Source organism: Hypomesus transpacificus, chromosome 19 (genome assembly GCF_021917145.1).
Source record: "Hypomesus transpacificus isolate Combined female chromosome 19, fHypTra1, whole genome shotgun sequence".
In the NCBI taxonomy this organism is placed as follows: Eukaryota; Metazoa; Chordata; class Actinopteri; order Osmeriformes; family Osmeridae; genus Hypomesus; species Hypomesus transpacificus.
In genome coordinates, this window is record NC_061078.1 from 13596837 (window position 1) to 13624358 (window position 27522).

Below are 27522 nucleotides of genomic sequence, written 5' to 3' on the forward strand. Positions count from 1 at the left end.
CAATGTTTTCTACAGAAAAGCAATCAGCGGGTCCATTATCGAGCCTGGAAATTTCTAAAAGCAAGCCATTTTCGGGAGGAAAATGACTTATGGGACTAATCTCCTGCTCTTTCCTGAAGAGTGACTGATGATTACATCTGTGTCATTAGTGAGGATGGATATTTCCCCCATTGGGCGCCCTGTCATAAGCTCCTCTCTCTCTGTCTCTTTCCACAGTCTAATCCACACAGCACAGCACCACACAGCTGGAGGGGAGGCGGGTGTGTGTGTGTGTTTGCGGCCTGCCTCTGGGTGTTATTGTAGTGGCTGATTGCTGTATTGGTGCTGTTGCATGTACGCTGGGTGCTGGTGTGTTATTCTTAGCCCTCCCTAGGGGGAGAGCGGAGTCTTCTCTGGCCCATCTGCTCACGGTGCTGCTGCTGCCCCCCCCCCCCCCCCCCCCCCCCCCCAGGCTGCAGCGCTTCCAGCCGCCTCCAAGCAGTGCTGATGCAGGGGAACGTGCAGCCAGCCAGCCAGCCAGCCATGCCAGGGATAAAGGCTACTGCTGTGACTCGCCCTAGAACTGTGCTTGACATGATAAGGTGAGAGCCACACTCGGTACCACTCGTGGTCGCAACTCAAGGCAGCCTTCACAGAAATCAGGACGCTGATCTGATCCTCGAAATTGCTCTCTTTTTTTTTCCTGGTGCTCTAAAGAGGAGAGGGGGCCTTTCAGAGCTGTTAATGGAAAACAAAGGAACCTGGGGGATGTTCAGCCTGGCGGTCTGCTGCTACAGCTAGCTAATGTGTTCCAAGTACACACGGCACATTGCTTCAAGCCAAGAGACACCTCTGCAGTAAGTCAAGTTAACCTCCTGAAAAAGAACAGAGGGGATTCCATAGACCCTGGCTGCCAAAATACCCTGAGTCATTATTATAGCTAATTCTTTGGGATCACAGCCATTACCTGAGTATGGCCTCCGGCGCCAGGAAGCGACACCGTTACTCACCCTGACACCAAGCTCCACGTTCTCTCCCCCGTACACCTCCATCCCCTCATCCAGTAGGCCAATCTCCTCGAAGTACAGGCGGTCCACCACGAAGCAGCCAATCAGAGCAGGAGTCCTGGAGGATTCAACGCGAGACATGAACTCACACAAAGCTCTCACGAACACATTGCATTCGTTTCACCGAGGCTTTCATCCAAATAGAAACATATTTTTTGTCCTAGGTCTCAGGTGCGTGTGTACGGTACTTGATGGGGGCGCTGTTGTTGGCCTGGTGCCACCAGGACTTGGGGGGGTTGAGGTAGCGACACCACAGCTCCCAGTCGAAGCCCTGGGCAGACAGCGGATACTCCTCAATCTCAAAAGTGTCGTACTTGATGTTATCGAACGACGGAGAGATGATCCGCGTTCGGTCCTCCTTAATTCTCAGGAGGACCGGCTCAGCCCTTGAAACACAAAAGGTGGAACGCAATTAACTGCGAGCAGACATGAAACGCCAACCCACACCGTAATCTCAATATCCTTCTCTTCTAAATTGGATTGTGGCAGATATGGCTTCGGCAATGTGATTAGCACAGGCGGTTACGCAACAGGACGTGAGATTAGTGCTCGTCGTTTATTGAAAAATAGACTGCGTGAATAAGTACATTTGGGCCGTGAGTAAATGAGCACATAGGTAAGTGAGTGACTCAGACTAGACTCATTTACATGGCTCGGCAGAGGACATTTAAGTAAACCTGAGCTGAAAACTGACAGTTCTCTAAACTATTCCTGTGTCCTGATAATACTGCAAAGTGTTCCACTTGAAACAATAAGGGGCTGTAATCAATTCCCATGGCCTGTACCCGGAAGCTTTCCAGGGGGAAGCTGTTTACGCACCGAGATTTTAACACAACACAGATTAAAAAACTGAAATATTTTGTTGTTTAAATTCCCCTGACAGATTTGGGTCAGGCTGTTGAGAGCACAATTAGATGCAATGAGAACTGTGGCAACACGATGATCATTGCAGTGCCCCTTGGGAACCATGGGTGGTGTAGTCTTCACACCATGAAGCTGTAGCTTATCGAAAACAAGCCGCCCCCCCTGTCAGGCTGCCTGGGTCATCTACAGTTGATGATCATACAAGAGCTCTTTTAGGTTTTTGGAAAAATCAAGCAATCGTAGCATCTTTCTAGTCCTCGTGGCATCTTCCTCACCCATGGCTTTATGTGGGCGAGGGCTTCTATTTGCGCTTCAAAAGCCATGTACCGTGTATTGTATTGTGTGTTGAAACAGTGCGTGCTCATGTGCAGTGACTCACCAGCCGATGTTGAACTCCACGTGGGCGTCGAAGAGGGCTACGACGGGAGCAGTGGCTGCCCTCCACCCACTCACCCTGGAGCGGATGAGGCCCTCCTGTTTGGAGTGGCGCACCATCTTGATGAAGCCCGGGTGCAGGCTGTTGGTCTCGTCCACAAAGTCCCGCAGCTTCTCCTTGAGCTCATCTGAAGACACACACAGGGAGGAAGTCAGATGACCACACACACAATGTTTGGCTCTTTTTTTTCTCCACAAAACATTAGCGGCATGGAGTGGGAATTCTGTGATTTAGTAAAACAATATTTGGCTGATGGGCAAGAAAACCGGTTGTAACTGCAACTGCAGAAAGTGTTTCGGAAGATTGAACAAAGTTGTTTAGCTGAAATAATTGCCATGATTTACATGCTTAGATAACAGCCTTGTGCGGCAAGTTTTATGTACAGTATTAGACATACATACACACCATTAGTGTTAATAATGCATTAAACTTAAGAGAGTTTCCCCATGATCCCTTGGGAGATGAATAATTGTTGAAAAGCCATGTGAGCATACTTTCACCCCATAAAACCCCTTCTCTACAACCCAGGGGCCAGTACCTAGAAAAGTGGCAAAGCCCTCATGCTCCACTGCTTTGATCACTGGACCAAAGAGCCTTCTGTCTGAGTCAGAGGTCTCCATGGGGCTTTCTATGTCACAAGGGGGTACTGCTGTGTAGTCATATCAAAAGCCTGCAAGAAAGGCAGGAAATGGGTGTAGTTTTTGCAATTAGGCAAATCCTTACCTCAGCTGTCACTGGGTTGGTCAAAACCTCAATGAAGGAAAGCGGCCAATATTGGGCTTGAAAGTCCTGCAATCTTTTATAGCGGGTAGAAGTGAAACTGGTGGCCTCATGCCCAAGTATCTCACTTAATTTCCATAATTGTTTAGGGCAGAGAGACAGAATGGATAGGGAGTGCTTTGGTCTTAAACCATGTCCAGATTTTCAGAAGATCTACACAAGACCAAGCATAAAGTCGACCGTCTCTTTAAGTGCAACTCTAAGTCTGAAGCTTTTTGGGAGCAACTCCACAGGACAGGAAACATTATGTCCAGCGCATCCCCAGTTTGAGTCAGGACTTAAATTTGGCAACATTTTATAAAAATAACTAACAAATGTATCTACATAGCAATACTTATAACATTTTAGTTGATTTTTTTAAACTTTTTCATCATCCTAGAAACTAAGATTAGGCAACAGCTATATCATTCCAAAGCATCTCCTAAACTGACATCAGTATTTAGTAGAGTAGTAATTAGCTTTGAACTACCCCATTGGGCGTCCGCTTGTTTTGATGTGACATGCCATCAGTCATCTCTCACAATACCCACCAGATGGTGGGACAAAAGCCCAGAACAGAGAGAACGTGAACGGTACCACCCAGCTGGGCGAGGCTGGCAGCAGAATCCAACTATCACAGCACTGCCTGCGTAATGTGGAACATTCCACCACGCTACAACTGTTCATAATAGGAAAGTTGCTCGACACGATTATAGACAAATACAATTGGACAGGAGAGATCCATCTCCTAAAACAAAAAGCCAGCGAGAGTTTATATTGACTTCCACCATAAGTATGGAAAACAATATTCCATATTTCAATACTTCTTAGTCAAGACTAAGTTTATGAAGCAAGACAGGAGCGTACAGATCGCCTATCATCGCTGTGTGTGACATCATTTGGCGGAAAATGAGTGCAGCAGGTATCATTACACATGCATTTACCTCATTGTAACCTGAGGAGAGGTAGGTTGAGAGCGGTGTTAGCATTAAGAGCACAAGGGCCATTTTGTTTTCTCATTATGTTCCACATGCAGCTGCAGTTTCCCTCTAGCAGGCTTCACGGTAATCCTCCACTCCTTCGATACACAATAGCAGAATACTAAGCAAGCTCTGAGGAGGAGAAGTTTGAAGCGTTGACAGAATCTCATTGGATAAAAAAGAACCCTTATGAGTTACTACAACTCCGAGGTGCCTGATGATATACAAACACATCAGAACGTCACACTGGGGGGAAAAAGGTGAATAAAGTGTTGCACACGCAATTAATCATTACAGTAAATCTTGACTGGGAAAGGTCAACACTTTATTTATGTTCCTTTTAGGTGTTTCGCAAGTCAAGGTTTTCTGAAGAGGTTTTATAGCCAGCCTTGAAGCATACTAGCAAAGGCCTGAAAGCGGTTATGTATTTTTTTTTGGCCTGAAAAGATGTAGTTTATCCTTGATAGAAACTGGTCTGTCATTGATCATTGAAAAAGTTCAAATGGCCAACTGAATGTGTGATGAATATCCCACTGTTATAAAATAGAGAATGGATATTTGGCAACGACCAGCTGGATGTATGCTAATGCTTTCCTGGTCTCGCACACAAGTTCAATAATGGAACAGTCAAAGCCAAATGAAATTTCCACCGTTGAAATCATTCCCTCTTTCATATCGGCCCTTCTCATTTTCACCCTCAGGAGATAAGACCCATGGGCTCCTTATGAGCACCTGCTGATGAATTTCTGTCAGGCACCTTAACTCATCTGTAATTTGTTTAAGACAATTAATAATTAGGGGATTCAGATGTGAGTGTATTGAGAGTGAGGAAGATGAAGTGTAATGGTGTATAATGAATCATAGTAAAGCACATTGAGTAACTGGTTTGTTAGCTCGAAACCAGGCCAAGAACATCAATCTTTCATGTCCAATATCCCACCAGTGGTCTGCCCAGAAGTAATTGGCTCATTTTACAGTTTGATTAGGAGTAATTGGCAGCCAAGTAAACAACACCAACTAATTGTGGTCAAGTGTTGAGTACCAAGGAACTTTTTTTTTCCGTGAAAACTCAGAGAGCTGCTCATTAATGTAATGAACCTTGAATAACAAAGTAGAAAAAGAACCAAAGAATGGGCAGAAGGGTGGACATGACCCTGTCAAAGAACACATCCTTTGTATGAAAAGTCCACTGTTGGTGCGTCAGCATGGCAGGAGCCGTGAGCACGGCTTGTCGACCATGATACATCACAAAGCCTCCTTCTTCATTCTAAACATGTCATTCTAAATCTGGCACAAGTGAGCAGATTACACTCCATGGGGCTGCAACGACTGAAAGGACGCGTTTTTTTTAGTCCTGTCTGTGTGTGTGTGTGTGTGTGTACTAGACTGCAGCTCCGGGCCTGCAGAGACGAACACACAGACTGATGTCCATCACTCAGTCTGAACCTGGGTGGGCAACTCTATCAGAGCTGAGAATGTAGTACATGAACAAAATCCCTTCCACTCCGCCTAAACAGAGAAAGACGTGGGAGAGAGGAGAGAGGAGGAGAGAGGGGTGGGAGAGTAGACATGAAGATATCTGAAAAAGGATAGGGGAGGAGGGGGTGTGACGGGGTGGGGGTGATGATAAGAGGCCAGAGATAGGGAGGCTGAGACTGAGGCTAAGGGAAAGGGAGGAGGCGGACAGAGAAAGATCCCCCTTCATGCCTGTGATGTACGACCCCTTCTCTCAGAGAAGGAGAGTATGTGGATAACTAGGCATGACATCCTCTTAGATATTCTCCTCTTTGTCTGTTAGGATGTGCCTGAGGGGGCTTCGGCGCCTTTCGTGAGCAGAATGGAGCCAGAGCTTGACTCTCCGATACAACCCTGACAGACGGACACACTCCACACACACATGCACACACACACACGAGGCGACAGATTCGACTGACAAGTCTTCTTTTTTGTCTTCTTTTTTTTTACATTCATTTCTCTGCTGTCTACAATAAACGTCATACATAGAAACGATGCTTAGCGCGTACAACACTTTGGAGAGCTGGGATGAATATCAAATCAGGCCCCGCCTTCCCTGCCTGTCGGTCTAGTGAGTAAGCCCCTGTCAGGGAGACAAACCTTCTTCAGGTCATCATCCAATTAGGGAAGAAATCAGCCAGGTCAATTTGCCCTTCTCCCCCGTCCTCGGTCACGCCCTCCCTCCTCTGCATGCTAATAGCAGGAGGAGGTGAGCCCTGCAGCACTCTCCCATTACCACGGGCAGACGCCTGGGGTGGGAGCAGGTGACGGCGACCCTTGGAGACAGCCCCGTGCCTGGCTGCGGGGCAGCGGGCTGACAATGGTTAGCAGAGATAAGATTAGCAATCATGGCAATAATGATAAGGGTACATCTGTCAGAGGTGAACCTGACAGAATGGTCTTGCAAACAGGTTGGAATACCATTAGCGAAATGTCAGAGCGTGACTGGGGTTCCCGAGGGACCTGGAGAGGCTGCTGTCTGCCTCCCAATTATGTGATAACATCAGAGCCTTCATGGGACGTGATAATCCACTTGAGCTAGAGGAGGGCCGAGGCAACCTTTTGGATTTCCACCTCTTTTAGGACACAACGGATAGCATCACCGAAAAGGGACTTGGCCTTCCCCCACCCAAGGCTGGTAATGGTATGTTCCAGGAGATGGCTTGACCTCCCTGAGGTAGTACACAATGTCTCAGGGACCCTGGGATTAGCAGGGGAGTGTGTGTGTGTGTGTGTGGGGGGGGGGGGCAGGGGGGTACATGTCCACAGCTGGACTGAGAACAGAAGAGGGGGGAAATGCTGCAGGGGTGTCTTTTGAATGAGTTATTATCCCAGCAGGATATAGTGTTTGGTCCAAACTGACCCATCCCACTCATCTACCCTACAGTGTTGACTGGATACAGACGGCCAAGGCTGAAAGAGGAACCTTGGTGTCACTCGCTCAGAGAAGCAGGCTGAGGAAAGGCTCCACCAAGACGCGTCTGCCTGCATCTCACATCTGATTTCCTCTGTAATCAACAGCTCCAAAAAAATCATCAGCCTGGGTGACTGTGGCCATAATTAGCCTGCATCGGTTGACAGTCGAGCCAGCCCTCCCCCCTCAACACATTGATGTTGTGCTAAAAACGATCCCTTTGGAACTCACACTAGGCTTGCTTCATGTAATACCTAGAGCTGGTAAGCGGTCCCAGAGCTCTGAGGTTTGAAACCCAGACAATGCATTATCTAAACCCTTCATTACTCCCCTGGATGCCTCTCCACCTAACAGACGATTTCCTGGCTTTTCCTGCTAATTAGTATTCTTTTACCTATCTGGTAAATCCAATGAGCACAGCCACTAATTAAGAACATTAAAGAGCCAGATTAAATAGGGGAAGTCGACAAGAAACAGAGGAGTAATTGCTAAGACTGTAGAATTCCCTGCTGATTAGCTGGAGGCCAACATGGCTGCACCCAAAGTGATAAATACCACTGATCCAGCTCTGAAAGGCAGGAGGCAATCCGAATGGAAACTACCGGTAACTCGTTGCATCACAAGCCACTTCCAGTGCCGATACACCTCTTATCCTTGTTGGGGCGATTGCCCTTTTCATTCTATGGTGTGACGCAGCGTTTTTCACATTTACATTTAGTCATTTAGCAGACGCTCTTATCCAGAGCGACTTACAGTAAGTACAGGGACATTCCCCTGAGGCAAGTAGGGTGAAGTGTCTTGCCCAAGGACACAACGTCATTTGGTGTGGCCGGGAATCGAACTGGCAACCTTCAGATTACTAGCCCAATTCCCTAACCGCTCAGCCACCTGACTCCCTTTTCTTACCACTGTTGCTGTTGTCATCCACCAGGATGATCTCCTTGAGGAGGTGGGATGGAGTCCTGTTCATGGCAGAGTGGATGGAGCGCAGGATGACGGACAAGGCCTCGTTCACAAAGATAAACACGATGCTCACTTGGGGAAGGTTGGAAGGGTAGGAGATGTTCCGACACCTGGCGGGTAAAAAAAACAGACCAAGATTTGAAGCGTGTGTCAATAGTAACATCCTGTCAACGCATCAGTAGGAAAAACCTAGCCTGGATTTCTCTCATGCCAGTGCGATTAAGTCTCTTTTCTGTGGTGCTGGTCAATGTGCCAATGCTTTGGGCTGACTCACGAGCCAAACACCATAGGTGTGGCACTCGCTCGAATGTGTTTGGGTGTGATCCAGCCTCTGTAGTAAAAGCACTGGTGAAAGCATAAGGATATAGCACTCTTCTGAAGCCCTTGTGAGAGTGTTTTATCGAGTGATGAGGTCGAGGTCTGATCTTGTATGCCGTTGCTAGACAGAAGGAGTCATTACGGCAGATGAAACTGCATCTCCTTTGTTTGAAGATACACTCTCCTCATTCTCCACTTGTCAAAGTCGAAAAAAGGTGTCAACATTTTTGAGGCACGCACTCTCAGGCTAAAAACACATTAGAGGAATTTCTTTTTAAATACTTTTTCACAGGAAACTCTGCCAGTGTTTAATAATTTGATTGTAAATAGTGTCAGCTATTCTGAGAAACAAAAGGCACTACAAGCTTCAGAAATAGTCTGTTGCATCAAACCAGTTGTACTTCATACTGTTTCACACTAGACTTTGAGGAGCTGCACTGCATAATGTGAGTGGCGATCAAGTTTCCCTCCAACAAGAACTCACCCATCGGGTCTGAGGTCTGGGATTGGCCGGTCCAGAGAGAGGCGATCGCTGAGGTAGCCGTTGTAGCCAAAGTACTGGAACATCTTCAGCGCCACCCTCCGGCTGTCCGGACTCAGATCCTGACCCCAGTGGGCGAACAGGGAAGAGTCCCCGAAAGATCTGTCTGCCTGGCCGTCCTCGCCCTTCACCGGGGCCTCTGTGGAAGTCGGGAGGATGACAGATAGCATGAAGGTTAGCATGGGGGCCCCACCCGCTCAGACTCAGAGGTGAGAACAGGTGACAGAACTCTTACATAACAAGGTCAAAACAACCTACAGGAGAGCACTCAACAGAGGAACACAAAATGTGGGGGGAGGGGGGGGACTGATTTTATCCACGCTGCAGTTTTATCCCGCAGTCCGATTTTGATCTTACTCTATGTCTACTTAACCGCAAGTCATGGGAGGGGGTTCTGTGTAAATTAAAAAGAGAAAAAGTCAAGCCTTGTTAGGGTTGAGAAGCCTGTGAGTACAGCCAGGGGGTGATGCTATGAAAAACCAGAGATACATTAAAACAACGTAGCTAGATGAAAATGAAATGATAAGCTCCAGAGAGTCTGATAGCGTATTAAGCATATTCAATCTCTATGGCTCTCCCTTCGTACATGTGATTACAGTGTTTACCTGAGCAATCCAATAGAATTTAAATAGATCCTCCATTCACAGCCTTCCTCTATGCCTGTTATAAAAACACACACACACTGTGGTCCGCCCAGGGCTGTCATTTAGCCTTCTCATTCTGGAATCCTAGTGTCTGCTGGGATATTATGCGGAGGGATTCGACAGTGTGTCAGAGTGAATGATGAATCTAAGCTCTCTCTGAGTCTGAATAAGGCCACGGAGTCGTTTCAACGTTGCATTGTTGAGCGGCTATGTGACATTTATGATTCTGCTGAAGACACACAGAAATGTGTGCAAAGCTTGAATGTCATCCCATCCTAAATTACCCTCGCACTATAAAAGAAGATCTGTGACAAAGGTTATCTGGGATATGACGGAGCATCGTCACAGTTCTACGATGATCCACTGGATACTAAAAGGCTCGAGCAACAGTAAAAACGCCAAAAGCGACTTGCCAAAATCAAAAGTGAATGATTTATTCATTTCCTGTACATTCATTAGCTAGTGTCATTCAAAGGTTTTATATAAAAACAGTTGAAAGACAATCATTAACATTCAACTGAATAAAACATCGAGGGAGCAGCAGGTCCACATAGATGGGCTGGGTGGACTGCAGGCCTACTCACAACAGTGTTGACGAGGCATGTACTAGAATGTTCCGACGGTATGGATTTTATCAGACGCACACAGTACAAACATCGCTTCAAGGTGACGCGTTAAGGTTAACGCTCAACAAAAAACTAGGTAACGTTATTTAAGACTTAAGCCAACAACATGCAGACAGCCCTTACTTTGTAACTGTTTACCTAAGGTCTAATGGTATTCCTGGACTGTGACAGAGAGGAAAGAGCAGAGTGAATCTCTCCTCCCAGGAGATTAGAAAGGTGTCACTCTGGAACACAGCGCAGCATCATAAATCAGACCCACGTCTCTGCATCACGCTATGCTGATGAAGTATGACATTTCATCTCTCTGCCTCAGTGGCACACACAGGAAGGCAGGCTGGGGGTGTCAGACTTCTCGGGGAGACAAACAACCATATATCACGGGCCCCAAAGCTGCCGTGGCATTTATCAAGTCCCAGGGAATACTCAGGGAAGTACTGGGTTACCAAGTCACTCAACCGTCTATCTGTCTGTCTGTCTGTCAATGTCTACGGACATGCTGCAATGCACACAATTTCCAACACTTAAAAGAACACAACAACACACACGCTGTATTTATCAATAATTAAAGCCTACTGGCCAACCAACAAGCACAAAATCAACATTTTTGGGTTCGCGAAAAGTACAGTTTTCACTGATGCCAACTGTTAGTTCCTGGGGCAGTGTGTTCGTTAAACCTCCAACACAGCGCCATGGAGCTTTGATGAAAGCTAAGTTGCATCCATTCGTAATGGACTATCATAATGACGAAAGCACTGCAGCGATGCGACTCCTCGGTTTGGGAAAACAGGCCCGGGGGCAGCTTCACTTCCAGTGTCTGCGCTTCTGATTAATTAGGCCTACTGAGACCGCCTCGTCAGCAGGCGACACGTTCGAGCACAGCCAGGGTCAGGGGTTGCTACTTTGTAGACAAAGTAACCTAGGCAACGTGGACATTGCCCCGGCTGCTGCGTGCGTCCTTTCCGAAAGGCTCTTTAGTGCGACGTGGAGCTGAGCTGAGCTGTGAGGCCTTGTTCGGCGGCGCTGGCAAACCACTAAGCTACAGCATATGGCCCTAGTACTTTGGCAGATGTGCAACACTTATGCTCCACTAATGATGTGCTCAGGTATTAACATGTCTTAGATCGGATCCAAGATACCGGCTCTGTTTCTGGCATGGTCCTCCTGGGACCGTGTGGGCAGCACTAGGTACTAAGCACCTAGGTGCCCTGACCTACTGTGAGGTTCAACTGAACAGGTGTCGAACGCCCACAACCCAGCGCAGGCTACGCAACCAGCAGCACTCAGGAGCTCTCACGGAGTAAAACACACGGAAAAGCTCTCCCAGGACTCAGTCCCCCTTTCCAATGTTCAACAAGTGAGGGTTATTATATAAGCGCCAACTCCTTGCACTGACCTTTAAAATGGTGAGCTCGAAAAACTCTCAGTTCCCTACAACAAGGCCCTGAGGTACTGTAGAAAGGAGAGGGGAACTATAATATATAAAGAATTATCCCTATCATCATAATCATCACCGGGCATCTCCTTTAATAGGTGACAGAACAGCCTGGTACGGTCTGTCTCCTGTGGTCTCTCTGGGTGGGAGGGTGTGTGTGTGGACCCTGTGCCTCTGCAGGTGGTAGTGTTTGTGTGAGAGAGAGAAAGGAGAGGGAAGGAGGGAGGGAGGGAGGGAGGGGAGGGAAGTTCTGAGGGGCTGAGGAGGGAGGCCCAGTGGCCCCTGCCTTTGAACACCCATGGCCCCCATCCATACCCGGGGTAACTCTGCCCTTCGGCTTATCAGCAGCCGCCCAGCCCGATGATGCCGTGAAGCCAGTCGGTGATGCTGCTCCATTGTGTGCATATCGGGACAAGTCATTTAGGCCTGTGTGCTTACCGTAGCACATCTACACAGGGGCAAAGCTGAGGACACAAAGGCCCTTTATTCCTCCCTCAGGAAGCAAGCAGCACTGGAGTGCCGTGATAATGGCTCAAGGAAGTGGAGGGTGGTGTAGAGAAGGACGCCCCCCCCCCCCCCCCACACACACACACAAACAGAGGGTGGAGAGTGGACAGTACCGCACACATCCACTAGCCTCTGCTGTGCCATCCAAGACGCTGTGCTGTGTTGTGAGCAACCATTGATCGGATTTCCTGTTGGCTGAATAATATCCAGCCTATTGCACCATATAACTCCCCCATCACTGTTCTTCTCAGTAAGGTTCAGAGGGATAAACAACCTCTCTTGTTCCAACAGATCATTGGTCTCATCGGCATTGCACTCTGAATCACTGCTTCTACGTCGGGTCATCTGCTGTACACTAGCTACATAGCTGAGAGCCAGTAGAACACTCACAATTTTTTAAAGCATCTTCTGCTATATTTTCTGTGGTACTTACACAAGCGAAGAAACCCTACAATTAAATGTGAAGTTCATCGTTTTCCTCCATTCATCCACAAGTGGCATTGCAGAAGGACACTTTCACCCACGCAACGTTTGTCTTTCCGACACTTCAGAGGACGCGTGTCGTCTCACAGCACACGGCAACTCTGAGGCGGGGAAACGGCCCATCAATCTGGAGCTGAAGTGAGAGAAAGAGGAAAGGCTTGAAGTGTAGGCTAGCTCTCCTTGAGCATGGATCTTCATCGCCGGCGGTCACTCGAGGAGAGGATGACCGGCCGCGCCGTGTGGGTCTTCAGATGGCTTGTGGAGGTCCGTCTGCGGTCCTCTTAATCTGGTGCCCTGCGGGGAAGGAAGAGTGCTGCTGCTGGTGGTGTTTCCTTTCATTTTCTCTTGCCCCCTCGAGGAGCTGTGGTTTGGTCTCTGCGACTCGGCGGAGCTCCATCCCCTGACGTGCAGCTCCTTCCTGCACAGGCCTCTTCTCCAGGAGCGCCTGTCCGGCGACATGTGTTCCCAGCTGTTTGATGGGATGCAGAGTTTCTTCCGAGTCGTCCGACGTTGCCCTTGGAACGTTTGTTTTTGCTTGCCGGTGGCTCGCTGACCTCCCTTCACATGGGTGGTGCAGGATGTGACGTGTGTCGGACTTGAGAATGACATGGCCTGTCATCAGATCCTCAGAATCTTCGCCGAAGTTCTTTGGTGGTGTTCCAGGGCTCTCAGGTGCCTGCTGTAAGTGCTCCATGGCTGGGCACCATACAGCAGGGATGGGAGGACCACCGCTCTGCAGACCAGCAGTTTAGTTTGACCCTCACGGTCTCAGTCTCAGGCACAAACACACACCCCTAGACACTTAACTTGCCTCATGTTCCAGGAAAAAAGCACACCTAGTACCTGGAAAACACCTGGGCACTTCCAGACTCATGCAATATTGATGTGGTGAGGGTGTTTGGCGTTGGGGCAGGTGTGCTTCTCAAATGCACTGTCGAAAAGACACAAGTACAGGCAGGACTGGAGTGGGCTGTTCTTTGTGATAGCTTAAGTGTACCGCAGAGTGTGAACACCCCGCTGAAACGCTGCCAAGAATGTCCATGAAATACCTCAAAGAGGGCAAATATCACCTGAAAATCACCCCTGACAACCAAGAACCAATGTGGTGAATAGAGGGGAAAGGAACAACTCTTTTTTGATCAGCATGGAAACACGCTGGGAGGTGTGGGCTAGGAGGTGTGTCACACCTCCACCATGCCACACATACAGCAGAAACCTCTAAATACCTGGTTAAATAACCTCCATGAATCAACACTCATCTGTCAAACCCTTCTGTCACAGACATTTACGGAACAAGCCTTTTCCTGTGAACGTGCATCATTAGCTGACACTCCAATCCCACAGGACCGGCCTCAGTTACAGAACCACACCAGCGCTCTCACTAAATGCAGTTAGGACTGTGCCAGCCAGCACATGTTAGCTTGACAACACATAATACAGCTAATAGCCAATTAGTGTTTCTCACAGGTTGAGGGGCTGTGGGCTTTACTATGCTGCAAAGTTGTCCACTGGAGATCTGAGTGCTACCACTGGGTCAGAGAAGGAGGCTGGCTCTCATTAGAGCACATCAGTAAATGACACGTCTTCCTGACATTGTTCCCTTTCCGAGAGTCGAGCTATGGAGGGTGTGGACATAAACACACACATACACACACACAAAAACCACTACTCCTTCCATATGTTTCTCCTCATTACATTAATACAATCACAAATCCCTTCAGGAAGGAACGGAAGTTGAAATTCGATTCTGCATCCTCAAAAGCTTTGGGTGGTTCAGGAATGTTATGCCTCATCCAAAGGTTCAAGGTTGGGGAATGTGAGCACTGCCAAAAGCTAAGGTCAGCTGAGGCGTTTCTCTTCGAGACGTCCTTTATGTGGAGCTCACTCCCTGAGCACTGGGCCTATGCAGAAGTACTACTCTCCCCCCCACCCCTCTCCCCCCCCCCCCCCTCTCCCCCCCTCACTCAGATGTGAAAGAGGTCTTGTTTTTGTCATGGGAGTCTCATCTGTGCTCAATGATGCGAACCTGATTTCACCTGAAGGGTTGCTGTTTTCTGTGTAAACCGGTGCCCAGGGTATAGCCTTAGCTCAGGGAAAAAAACACGATCCACCGCAAGAAATAAATCAAAACATTTCAGAGAGTTCACTTCAGTGACTCACCTACAGAAGCTGCCAAAGGCACGCAGAGACACAGGCAGGAGGTTGACATGAAAATACTGAGGATCCATTCAACGCAAACTCTTTTATATTCTCCAGCTCTTGTAAACTTCAGCTTTTATTTCTTTAACACTCGACACTGAAACCACATGCAATCTTTACTTTAAAAACGACTTGATCAATGTTTGTGAATGGGATGCAACAATAGGTGAGCACTTACAGTACGGTAGGTGGACAAAAGCCACGATTTCAGATCGATTCAGAGTGGTCGGGAGTGACTGGCAGGGCCAATCCAGAAAGGCTGAACACTGGAGATACAGCCTCACGATTCTACTCGCCAGGAAACTCACTGGGCAATGATTTTTCACCCACGTTCCATCAGCGTTTCGAAAATTACAAACAAAACTCCACAGATGATACTTTCATCAATTCCGAAAACTAAAGAGGTTTTTCTCTCTTGGTAATTGTAGAGGGTAGTTCTCAAAAGCATAATCCATACACAGCAGCAGCTTGCTGTTTTGGGAGGCAAAGCCATGTCAAAAGCCGCCACATATCACGTTCACGTATGGGCCCTTCGGAATCTGCATGGTGGACGAGAGGAAAACCGCTTCGAATGAGTGAGGATGAGCTTAATTTGCGGTAGGGTAAGTGAGGCGTGTGTTCATGTGATGCTTGTGTGCAAAGCACCTCTGCAAGCCTTTTGTATGTCTCCACGTATCACAACGACATAGTGGTGCTGGAGCAACACAGAACATGATGATCGCTCCCGGAACAGTTCCCCTCCCCCGATCACTCACATGGGATCACCAGATTGAGGAAATAGATACCGGAGCCCGGTGAAATAAGATCAAGATGAAAGCATTTGATCTGATGATGCTGGTCTTTCACGAGTATGGTGTAAGAAGATCATTTGGAATACTGTGACACATTATTGAGATATTGCAGATGCACAAGGATCCTTCCTTTCGTTGATTCATGTAAAGAAATTCAGGGTTAATTGGATTGGTTTCTTATGACAGAACAGATCATTTGGAATATTTTACACAGTAACATGAGGAGACAATTATAGATTTTTTCATATAATTTCTTGTGGCAAATGTAGCACATTTAATTGTCATGCAAAAAAAACAAGGAAAACAGACCTTTGAAAGGAACACCTTCCTTGATGAAGACTACAGATGATGTTTTGCTAAGGCCTACGGTGCTGTTCTATAGAAGCTGAACCAATCCATAACCATGTGCTTTGGTAGAGTAGGAAGGATACAGAGAGGTGGGAAGCTTTCAGATGTGCTCTGTTCAATGTTTCAGTAAGAGGCTTGCCTCTCCTTAAACAGCCATCCCACAGATGGCATGAACACCCCACAGGTTTTGCATGAGTTTCTAACCCAGTGCATCTACAACAACCTTGACTGGCCTACGTAGGAGGAAACAATCCACATGAACTTTCCTCCAACACCTTTCATCCACCTGGTGCTGGGCCTCCCCTGGATTATTCATGCCGCCCGACTTTTCAGTGAGCGAAGGCTGATGGGGAAACTGTCACGGGGGCTCTTCCACTCCAGCTCATCACCCCAGGGCCTGACGGCTAGTCGCGCTCTCCTAATGGACGAGACGGCACGCTCTGTGTGGCGGAGGGGGCGCAAACACCACGCAATCACACCCTCGCCTCTTCCGGTCGATCAAGTAAGCGCCTGGTTTTGGTTTCCCCCCGGCATGAGGGCCCCTTCGTCCCGCTGGGAGGAATGGGCCGGCGGGCGCTAGTGTAGTGTGAACGGCCCTGCCGCTTCACAGGGAGATGGAGTGCGATCTGCAGCCCGAGGTAGCGTGCCATTGTTGTTGAAAGGCTGGAAGACAAGCGTCACTAACTGGAGCAGCTGTCGGAGGGTGCCTGCACCTCCCACAGTACCCATTCAAGGTGGAAAAATCCGCCTCCGAGGCTTGTAAGTCTCCCGTAGCGAGGCTGGTGGAGCATGATGGAAGCAGGGTGCCAGCCAAAGGCCTTACTCGACACAAATGTGAGGACTGAAACCACCAGAAATGCAGAGGGGCCTTATCATAAGACGGATCTTTTTCCATAGGCATTCGTAACGGAGGAGAGGATTGTTGCCGAAACGGTTTGCTAATCCCATTCTAATTCAATGGAGCCCTCCCCTCACATCTGTTCATAGATAAAAACTGAGCAAATCCCAAGCAAAGGGAATAACTAGAGCAATAAATGGAGCGATAGGCCGTTCTCCGACTTGTCATCCATCCCACCGCCGTTGCTTTTACTCATCAGAAACATGCCAGTCCTGTTGGTCTGCACGACGCTTCCTACGTGCTTCACTTTGGTCACGCTGAATGAGTTCTCTCTCTGCTCATTTATCTCTCGGTGAGGATAGAGAATAGGTCCCGGGGAGGCAGTAAGGAAATGACGCTCCCCTCCTCCCTTCTTCAAATGGACACTGTCACCTCCATCCCCCTGCCCTCTCTCTCTCCCCCTGCCCTGGCTCCACTTTACAGAGCTGTAACCGTGGACAGCACAGTAACTGGATCCGTGGGCACTTGCATTTTCTCCAGTGAATCTCCTCGTCCTTCTCAATGAGCCTCAGGGCCACTCCTCCAGAGCCCACCAACCCCTAACCAGAGGGAGGGAGGGATGGAGAGATGGAGGGCTGGATGGAGGGCTGGATGGATGGATGGAGGGATGGAGGCTAGAGAGGGACTGAGGAGGCTGCAGGAGGCTTGCTATTGGCTGGATGATGCTGGGCTTTAAACAGCGATGACTAGAGGGTGGTCCTGTGAGGATGCTAGCGGGTGTTCTCAGCCAGCCTGTGAGCAGCAGCATCAGAGACCTCCAGCTGGGAGCTTCAGAACCCTCCCAGGGGGAGACTACCTGGCGGCTGGTCTACAACATAGGCGTGACTATAGTCTGTTTGCCTCAGGTAATGACTACTCGATAAAACTAAAAACTCAGATGGCTTATATTTATTTCATTGATGTTTTTTACCCATGTGAATAATTTAGGCCAGGTTAAAGCTTTCTCATTTGAAGTAAACACCTCTTCTTGGTACAGCCAAATGACTTTGCAAAAGCCTCCCAGATTGGGTTCATTTACTTCATACAGTACTGTGCAAATGCATGGAGGTCCACTGAGATGTCGATTCATTAAGATGTGCTAAAAAGGTTTTTGGCATGGTGCATGAAGTTGTCAATAGTTGGCTCATGATTACATTTCATATACTTTTTACACATGCCCAAAATGTTTCAAACTCCAACATCATCTCAATGTGATCAATTGAAATTGAGAAGAGGCGTGGACTTGGCTGTGTCAGTGACACTAATTCTCACAGACTATCTGAAACTGGGCTTTTGATTCCAAGAAACTGTCAGAAGCTGGCGCTACCAGCCATCCTGAGCGAATAGCTGCTTGGATCTTTAATAATTCCAATACTTCTAAACAGGATAACGCATTTGCATCCTACTCATACTTCAGAGTGTGTATATAATACTGCTCTCATTTTAAAGTCTTTTATATCAGTCACACAACAGCTGCTGGAAACCGAGAACTTTAATTCCACCCCCCTCCCCCCAACAGGAAAAAAATGTAAGTGCTGTGGGAGATTTAATTGACTCAAAACAGTTTGCCGTGGTGAAAGCAGCTGAACCAGCTGAAACAGTCCGGTCCTTATCGTGCGGGTGCAGGAGCCAGGCTCCAGCACATGAGAGGGGAGTTCTCCTCTGAGCTGCTTCGTTAGCACCCCGGGTCAGAACCACACAGAGGGCTGGCTGGCTGGCTGCTGGTGGCAGCCGCTGCCCTCTGTGCCAGACTGACAAAGCACTGCCTGGTGGCTATATCCCTCTATCGTGTTTTGTCAGAATATCTGTTTTCCACAGCTTCATACTGCATTTTTGTGGGGGAAAAGGTGTTGTAGAAGCATCTATTTCGAGCTTTCAGAAGAAACATTTTACACCCTGTGGCCTCCCAATTTGAGCTATTCTTTCCAAACTGCTTGTGGCAGGACAATATTCCCAGAGACTATTTAAATCTGAGACAAAACAAAGAAGCCCTTCTTACTGCTGAATAGCTATTCATGACATTGTTGTTGGTTGCATGATGAGTTATGTATGTTCATTCTATTAAGTAGTTTACAATATACCACTGTCTTACATTGGAACTAATGGTGTTGACAACTATGCCATGAATTAAAGTGAGAGGATTTATCCAGATACACTGCACTAATGTCCTTTGAATATCCCATCCAGTGTAGGGATTTGTGGATGATACAGTTTAATGAGACTTGTGCTGAACACCATCTAATCATTTGTGCACTAAAGAACCACACAATAACACAGGCCTCAAGATTTCTGTTGATAGTCTTCTAATGTACTGTAAAAAAAAAAAGGTAAATTACACAATTTCACACGAACGAGTAAAGAGGTAACCATTCTGCAAATACAGTTATTTATTTTACCATAACTAAAGAGAGTTATATGGAGGTAACGGGTAGATTTGTATGGTTCTAAACATAAGATTTGATCAATGTGAATGTGCCAGAGCTCATTCTTATTATTGTTCCATATTGTACAATGATGCACAAACTGTGTTCACTCTTATTCCACACACTTCTGTGGAGACGCACCGTTGCAAATACAAACAGCAATACAAGCATCTAAGAGTGTGTCATGACTTTATTTCTCCACCTTTAAAAAAAGATTTAATCTATTTTTACTCTGTGAATTTGCATTCTAAAAGGCAGGAGTGAATATTTGATGGCTTGCACTTGTCTTGTGCAGTGAGGAGGTGGGTGGAACAGACAGACAGAGATAGAGAGAAAGAGAGATAGGGAGAGAGAAGAGAAAGATAGAGAGAGAAAGAGCAATAGGGATGGAGAGAAGAAAGAGATAGAGGGAGAGAGAAAAAGAGAGATAGAGTGTGAGAGAAATAGAGTGAGAGAGAGTGAGAAGGAGAGAAAGTGTAAAAAAAAAGATAGTTTTCAAGGCATACGTTCCTCTATGACCACATGCTGCAGTCTGCCGTGGAGCTTGCTGTGCTGTTAACACCGAGGAAGATCCAGAATCAATACAGAAGATGCCTCAAGGATGAGGTTTGGAAGACTGAAACAAGGCATGCAAAAGGTTGGCGTGACACGAGTGGCTGGAATGTACAGCAGTGTCATGAATGGCCTATGTAGGCCTGTGTAGAACATACAGTAGAAGTAATAATGCTCTAAGATCTCATATTGTTCACTTGACTCCATTTTTTGGCAGCTCTCCATCTCTGAAGAGGCCAGTCTCTCAGGTGCATCCTGGTGCGCATATAAAAAAAACTACCTGCCAATGTATCTGCATCAAACGCCTGATAGGGGGAAATGCCCCTGTACCACTGATGTAACTGGGCTGCAACCTTTGCACATCAAAAAGGTGCAGACATCTTCACCTACTGCAGCAACACGTCATGGGAACATTCAATCTCCTCTCTGCTGGTTCCCGGCGTTGGGGTCAGGACTTCTCCTTGAACACGCCGTGTCTGTGGCCACAGACATGAGGCATCTGACACCCTGGGTGTGAGGGGAGAGCACTGAAGGACAGGCTCACAGTGTCCTTGGATCGGCCCCAGGCTGGAGCAACGTCCCAGCCATGTCTACTACACAAGACACACAGCAGGAATGTAGGGTTAGGGACGGAGAGCTTGAGGAGCCGGTGGCAAACGACCAGGGCGTTGCACCCACAGCACGGGCAAATACAGACTGTTTGTTTTCCCTCCCCCCTCGTGAAGGCATCATTGTCGCCTGATTTGAAGTGTAATCATAAATCAGACGGATCAACGTGATCGTTCAAATCACTTGTTGGTGGTTTTCATATCGATTGGAAATATATTGTCGCACAATACATGCCTGAGGTACTAGACTTCTGTCCATAGCGTGCAACCTCTATCCTTACGTACTGAGGTCGTTGAACCTGGCATGGCATTGCTCAGGTGTTTGTGAGACCCCAGGTAAAGACTCACCGGCAGCCACTGTTAAATGCTGTTGTGCTGCATGCTGTTCTAGCAATCCATGGGGGGATGTTTAACGGCTCTCCATAAATCATACATTTTCTCTCTACATCGGTGAACCTCCATCTCAGCCTCGTGAATTAAGGATGTCTTCCCTGCTGCGACGTCTGCATAGATACTTTTCACACAACGTGTACCATCGGGTTATTGATTGACTTATTTGGCAGGCCCCTACAACCAATCAGAAAATGTTCCCACCCGCACGTTGGAGACGGTCTCACCGACTTCCCATGTGTCTGTAGTTCCAGAATATTGGCCAAAGTGTGTTTAGTACAAAATATTCAGCAGCCCAGGCCTGAGTTTGGAGGTTAAACAGTAGTGCATGACTGGAAATAAGCACAGCCGTTCAGCTCGTTGTCTCTCCCAGCACCTCAATCTCACAATTGACCCATTCACTCAAAGTGAGAAAGGTAACCACTGTGATCAAAAGGGAAGGCAACAGAACCATGGCAGTTCTGAGGGATGGAATGAAGGCTGGATTTCTTTTATAAATCAGAATGTGATTCTTCAGTTGAGAGAGGCTCCATTCAGAACACCAGAGACTATCCCCAGACAAAAGAGGTGGCAGAGTTGATACCGTGGAAGGAACACTTGGAGCTTGCAGAGGGATAATAGCCTACATGCGATCACTCCAATCGAGTGGTTTTCTGCAGCTAAAATCTTGGCTTGTGAGATGATTGGCACACTACAAAAATGACTAAGCATCTGTCCCTTACCCAGTGGACGGAATGGGGCTATACAAATCGTACATACATGGCTAGCCTCCCCCTGATAGGGATTTCAATCTATTGATGCTCATCGCTCTGCGTCTTTCTGTGGCTTACCACAAGAAAACAGTCACTCCTGAAACATTCAAGGACATCTAGTCATCCACTTTGCACGCTTCCCTAAGAAACATTCACCTCTAGGCGTAGTGCCGCATGCCTGCTTTTTCGTTTTTTTTTACCCCAGTAACAACATTTCAAAGGACATCGATGCTGGCAAAGGTATTTGACTGCGGCCAGGAACTCTATCTGACACAATGAGGCCAGGGTGTCTCATGGAGCCCCTAACACAGTCTTGTGGTCTGGCCTTCAAACAGACACAGGGGGGGGATGCTGGCTTTTCCTCTCAGCTCAACAGAACCACAGGTCTACACAGCAATCAATGGACAAGGACACGCACTCATTACAACGACTCATTATCAGTAATGTGTGGATTGGCATGCCTTCATATTCTCAGGACAAGACAACAATCCATTGTTTACAGCTGTTGAGTAATTGCCACTAAGCCCAAGTTAATGCGAGGGCTGCAATCTTTTGGAGAAATACTCAGCAGGCTGTTTGTGAGAGGAAGCAGCTTTAAACCTTGTCTTATGGAAAGGTCCTTACTACTTAGTGACTGGGAGACAAACAGCCATGGGTAATTACACGGGAAAGGAAATGACTAGAACTGATATGCCTTCTAATCAACACTATTAGGTGATAACAGCATTATGAATGGGGCATGTCCGTGCTGCACACTGGCAAACATGTTCTAATGGCTGGGACTTGGGGTTATTAGATGGCCTTGTGACAGAAATTGTGAGTGACAGCATCTGTCCCTAGCCACCGGACAAAAGTATTCAGGTGGTGGTTGCTATGGTGATATTAATAAAATTAGATGATGAAACGTTCATATGAAAGATATGATGCCTTCCGCCCTGCAGGTGTTTCTGCCTGGAACAAAGCTATAAAAACAACAACAACCAATATTTAATAACCGCCGACTTCGGAAGGACAGAGTAATTAAGTTCTCTAGTGAAAGTAATCAAACAAGACAAGGTGATAATTGAGGCTTGAGATGCAGGATTCTGTGGGTGGTATGCCCTTATGGCTCTCTCCCTATTCACCAGCACACATGCCGGTAGAAGAGTCCTGATTCCTGTCAGGTCCGGGAACTGTTGCTGACTGGGCGCACTCTGAATTCCTCAAAGGTTCCCACCACCCTGTAATTAATAAGTAATTATATCCAATTGCTGCTAATTAGAGTCCCTTGCCCACGATATGGGAGAAAACTGAGCTTTAAATCTGTAATCAAATGCTTTATATACCCATAAAATTTGAAGGATGACACTTTCTGCTCTAAATAATAAGATCAACACTGCAGCAAGGAGATATTTAACTCCCGGACAATTCAAGACTTAAAAGCCATAGAGCTCATCACACTGAATCATCGACAAATGAAAGATGGCCACAGAACACTGCTGGACAACCAACACAGTTAGATATGTGGGTCCATTAACAGTTAATCCAGGATGGATTATGGATGTGCAAGAATGGGGAGGAGAGAGCGGCAGATATGATGAGACGCACGCATTCAGATCAACATCTCAATTAGGGTTAACTGGGATGGATCCCAGGGACACTGCTGATGCAGTCTTCCATGTAATCCCCCAGAGCATCTTCTCCTTCTTTCTCTCTCCACCCCCCCCCCCCCCCCCACACACACACACACACACACGCACGCACACACACACATATATACTACTTTGCTTTCTCCCGGCCAACTCATATTTCATCACTTGCTAATCAATTGAGGATTCACACAGTGCAAGATCATTACTTCAGAAAATAAACCATGATGTGTGTCCCATGTTAAACACCTTGAACTAACAGTATTTCCTATGGAATAAGTCATCTTCATGAAAAAACGTCTCACTCGTTTGGGAATGCAGTCATTGACTGTGCTGCACTCTGCAGCAATATGACCTCGCTGTGCACTACCTCTGTGCCAAGCCCTACTATTTCGTTGTTCACTCTAAGAAATTATTAACTCATCAGTAAGGAAATATGTGCTTTTCCCCTATGTACTGAAGTTGCTGGTACTAATAGCCGTTTGTTCTAAGCTCTGATAAGAGGAATGCTACAGCAGTGGTCTGCATCAAAGCCATGAATTTTGTGATATGCGGCTCTTAGATAAATACACAGAAGTTTGGTTTTTGTCAGAGAAAGGGAGATAGGGAGACAGAGACGAGTCAGAATTTGTCTAAGGGCCTTGCCCGCTTAAAAACAACGCTGTAATTCTTTACTCTGAGACATGGATTATAAATAATAAAGCACTGAGGGACGAAACGTGGTGGACAATTTAGAAAGCATGTCGAAACAAAGCACTCCAATTTATCAGAGGGGCTGTCAGCCTCCGCGTATCGTCACATGAAGAAGAGGGGCCCACCCTCAGAAGACGGCTGGTGGTACCTCTCTCAGTGCCCATGTGTGCACTTAGCAAATAGAGCAGCCAGATATGAGTGACTGAGACAAATTGCTGTACAGGATGTGTGCGACTGAGAAGAGAGGGGAGGGCAGTCACGGACCGGGCTAATCAGAGGGCCGTCTGGTCCCAAACACATCTTGAAGTAACCTGTTCTAAAGACTGCTTCGGATTGATTTTGTCACAGAACATTTTTAGTAGACTTTTATGAATATAAAAAAGAGGATTGCAGTACTGTGCCTAATATTGAAACATAGGGGTGAATTTGCCAAACATATTCAGATTTTCCTCATGCTAGTTTTGCCCTCTGGATTCTGACTAATTAATTGTTTTCACTACCAAGCCTTCTCCAGTGCATTTATACCCGTGCAATTCAATTCATTTTCTAATTCTTTATCTTACACATTCACCAGAAGTGTGTTATTTTTTTGTGGCACTCCAACAGTTGATGACTGCGTGCTGTGCATGTATACAGCATTAACAACACTACAACCTTGTTGCCGTGGCACCACTGTTTGTGTGGCATCCTTCACCAATACCTATCCGGCTCACATAATCCAATTCTGGAAAGATGATGATAAACAATCAATGCGCTAATGGGGCGGTGAGATGGTTAAGGATCTCTCCATTTTACAAAGCAGAAATTAAACAGTATGAATCCAAATTACAAAGTCATCAGGTGGAGTTGTAGGAGTATGTTATGTAATTACAATATGCAGCCCTGAAGCTAAATCAAATAAAGCACTTGTTTGTAATTAATACTTAAACTGTATTCAACACATTTACTGAACTGAGACTACACCGAAAGCAGATTGCAGTTACGTCAGTCAATACATTATTGAAACAAACTTACTTCAAATTGAAAATTACAGAGGAAATACTTTTTTCTGAGCAGCAAGGTGCGTTCATGTGGGAAAGTGAAAAACCAGAGTTGTGAAAGCTTATTGGCTGCTCCTTTCTTCTTGACTTAGGGGGGAAACAGTAGTTTCAAAAAGCACAACCACACAAACACACTGCTCCCTCCTTCCCCCTTTTCATCAACATGAGTAAATACCCATGGTGATTTAGTGGCCTTTTCAACTGATTGACCAGCAGATTTGATTGAGCTCATTCACTGAACTAGCATGATCATCTCAGCCTGCCTGATTCAGTATTCTTGGTGGTTCAATCAGAAAACAGAGAAGCTACATACACCCTGGAAGAACAACATTAGAGGTGCTGGACACTTTCAGTCAAATCCCTGTGAAGATAAAACCAAGAACACATGCTCATAGTTCATTTGTAGACAGTTATGTAATGCATTTTATTCTAAAGAGCATTTTAGCTTCACAGTCCAGAGGAACCTTCACACATGTATTTTTGAAAGCTTTCGGGAACGCGAGGCAAGCCAGAGAATGCAGTCACAGCATTTATGGTGGGCGTGTGTGAACATGTCCTGTCAGCTTCCTGGCCAAACCTCGTTCATTGACTGCACTTGATACAAGCTAAAGTTCAACGAGGAGCGAGCGTGCTCTTCTGCACCCTCGTCTTTCTCACTGACCACGTCATAAAGATGGTCACAGTGGAGTGGTGTACTGTATTTCGGTCGTACGGCACACAGTAGGAAGCTGTCACTAGCCATATCTCTCAGAGGACATTCCGCGTCTGCCACACTGCTGCCAAGTGCCAAGTTTGCCGTGCTGCCCATGTAAATGTCTCATTCCCTCATGTACGAATGCTCTGCAGGGCACCAGCCTTTATGCTGCCTTTCCAAACTCAGCGGAATGCTATTTTGGTGGTGGTGGAAGTGTGTGTGTATTTGTAAATGTGTGTACCCATGCATGCATGGTGTGACTGTGCAGGCTTGTAGGGGAGCACTAGGGACGTGTGACACAGTACAGCAAATGGCCGAGAACTCCAAAAAAGCATGTGTCTGTGGCACAATCTCTAAAGCAGGAGTCGATGTCATCCACTAATCTTAATGCTCCAATCGATTCATGACTCCTAAACCTTGCTTCCCACCTGAGTGGTACACTCAGGAAGAGGAGGAAAGGTAGGGCTCACAACATGCTGGATTTTACCAGGCACAGGAATGAGTGAGCAGAACAATGAAGAATGTTCCGCCCTTGTTCTGTTACCAAGACTTTGAAAGTGTGTGATATACTGTTGCTTTACTTATGCAATTGATATGTTCTTGTTGCACTGCAGTATTGTTGTAGCATTATTGTTGAATTGTAGTATACTATTAAATGTAATGTCATATTATTCTTGTTCAATGTACCTGTCAGCTGGGATGTGTGTTACTTTGTGATGTGTCTAGAGAATAAAGAGTTTATTTTTCCCTCCTCCAAATACTGACTACTGATCCTTGATCTTCTACTGTATTTTCTGTTTGCACTATTTGTATGTCGCTTTGGATAAAAGCGTCTTCTAGCATCTCCTGAATAAAAAGTAAAAGGTAAAGAAAGGGTATTCAGCTTTATAACAATAGGATTCAATGCTTCAGGGAGTCAATCAGTCCTAATGCCAGAACTCCATCTTTGAGTGGCACAAACAAAGCCTGTCTGTGCCAAACAGTGAAACGTAGAGCTGGCTCCAGGAGGAATATTTAAATGACCAACCAAGCTCAGCTCCATGACCAACCAAGCTCAGCTCCATGACCAACCAAGCTCAGCTCCATGACCAACCAAGCTCAGCTCCATGACCAACCAAGCTCAGCTCCATGACCAACCAAGCTCAGCTCCATGACCAACCAAGCTCAGCTCCATGACCAACCAAGCTCAGCTCCAGGGCCTCATACGAGTTCCTGTTCTGGCCCGGACTTAACGATGAGAGCGTCTCTATGTCTGAATGTAACCAACACTCAACTGTACCTGTGAGCAATATTAGGACCTGGCTGAAATTAGTTTCCTGGTGATGACAAGATTAGAGCTCTAGTGATGACACAGGAACAGGGATATGTACAGGTTGCATAGGGACTGTTACAACTGCACAAACTAATAGGCTATATGTTTCATACTGTATTATTATAGAGCAATACAAACATAAAAAGCACTTCATTAGTAAATGTGTTTTGGTCCTGTGTGTGCACCAGTCACAAAGGCGGATTTTGCACACAAAAAATGGGGGGAGGGGACAACCTTGGAGAGTGAATTCCATACATTCCCAAGAACACAGAATCAACCATTGAAGGACCGTATCACTGTAAACTACATGTGACCTATCTTGATCAAGTTGATGAACCATGCCATTTCACTTTTAAATAGACGATTATAAAGGTTCAACTTAAAAAATCACCAAGTAAAATAAAAAATGATTGCTTTTAATTTCTCTTTGTAAACAGTCAGGTCTGTCGAAAGCCAACACACCTGCAGTCTACCAACAGCCCTCAAAATGGACATCAGCAAACACATCACATGTTTAGGGCTCGAAAGACAACCGTGAAGGACCAAAAAACTGTTTACACAGTCTACAAATCAAGGCAAAACATTGTAACAAGCTATTTGGCAAATTAACCGACACACAGAGATTCAATAAATCTGCAATGTAAACTGGTGGCAGAGGAAACTCATAAAACAGGAAGAAAAGGCTGA

The 27522-nt window shown here is 46.6% G+C and overlaps 1 protein-coding gene across 1 annotated transcript in view; it reads right to left on the reverse strand.

Annotated features, from left to right (window-relative positions):
- galnt18b (UDP-N-acetyl-alpha-D-galactosamine:polypeptide N-acetylgalactosaminyltransferase 18b) overlaps positions 1 to 27522 on the reverse strand; it is a 41200-nt gene that overhangs the window by 12689 nt on the left and 989 nt on the right. Inside the window, exons 2-6 of the mRNA XM_047041914.1 lie at positions 8780 to 8975; positions 7921 to 8087; positions 2290 to 2473; positions 1235 to 1432; positions 990 to 1104 (exon numbers count right to left, since the gene is read on the reverse strand). Coding sequence (XP_046897870.1) covers positions 990 to 1104; positions 1235 to 1432; positions 2290 to 2473; positions 7921 to 8087; positions 8780 to 8975 — 860 coding nt within the window. The remainder of the gene's footprint in view (positions 1 to 989; positions 1105 to 1234; positions 1433 to 2289; positions 2474 to 7920; positions 8088 to 8779; positions 8976 to 27522) is intronic.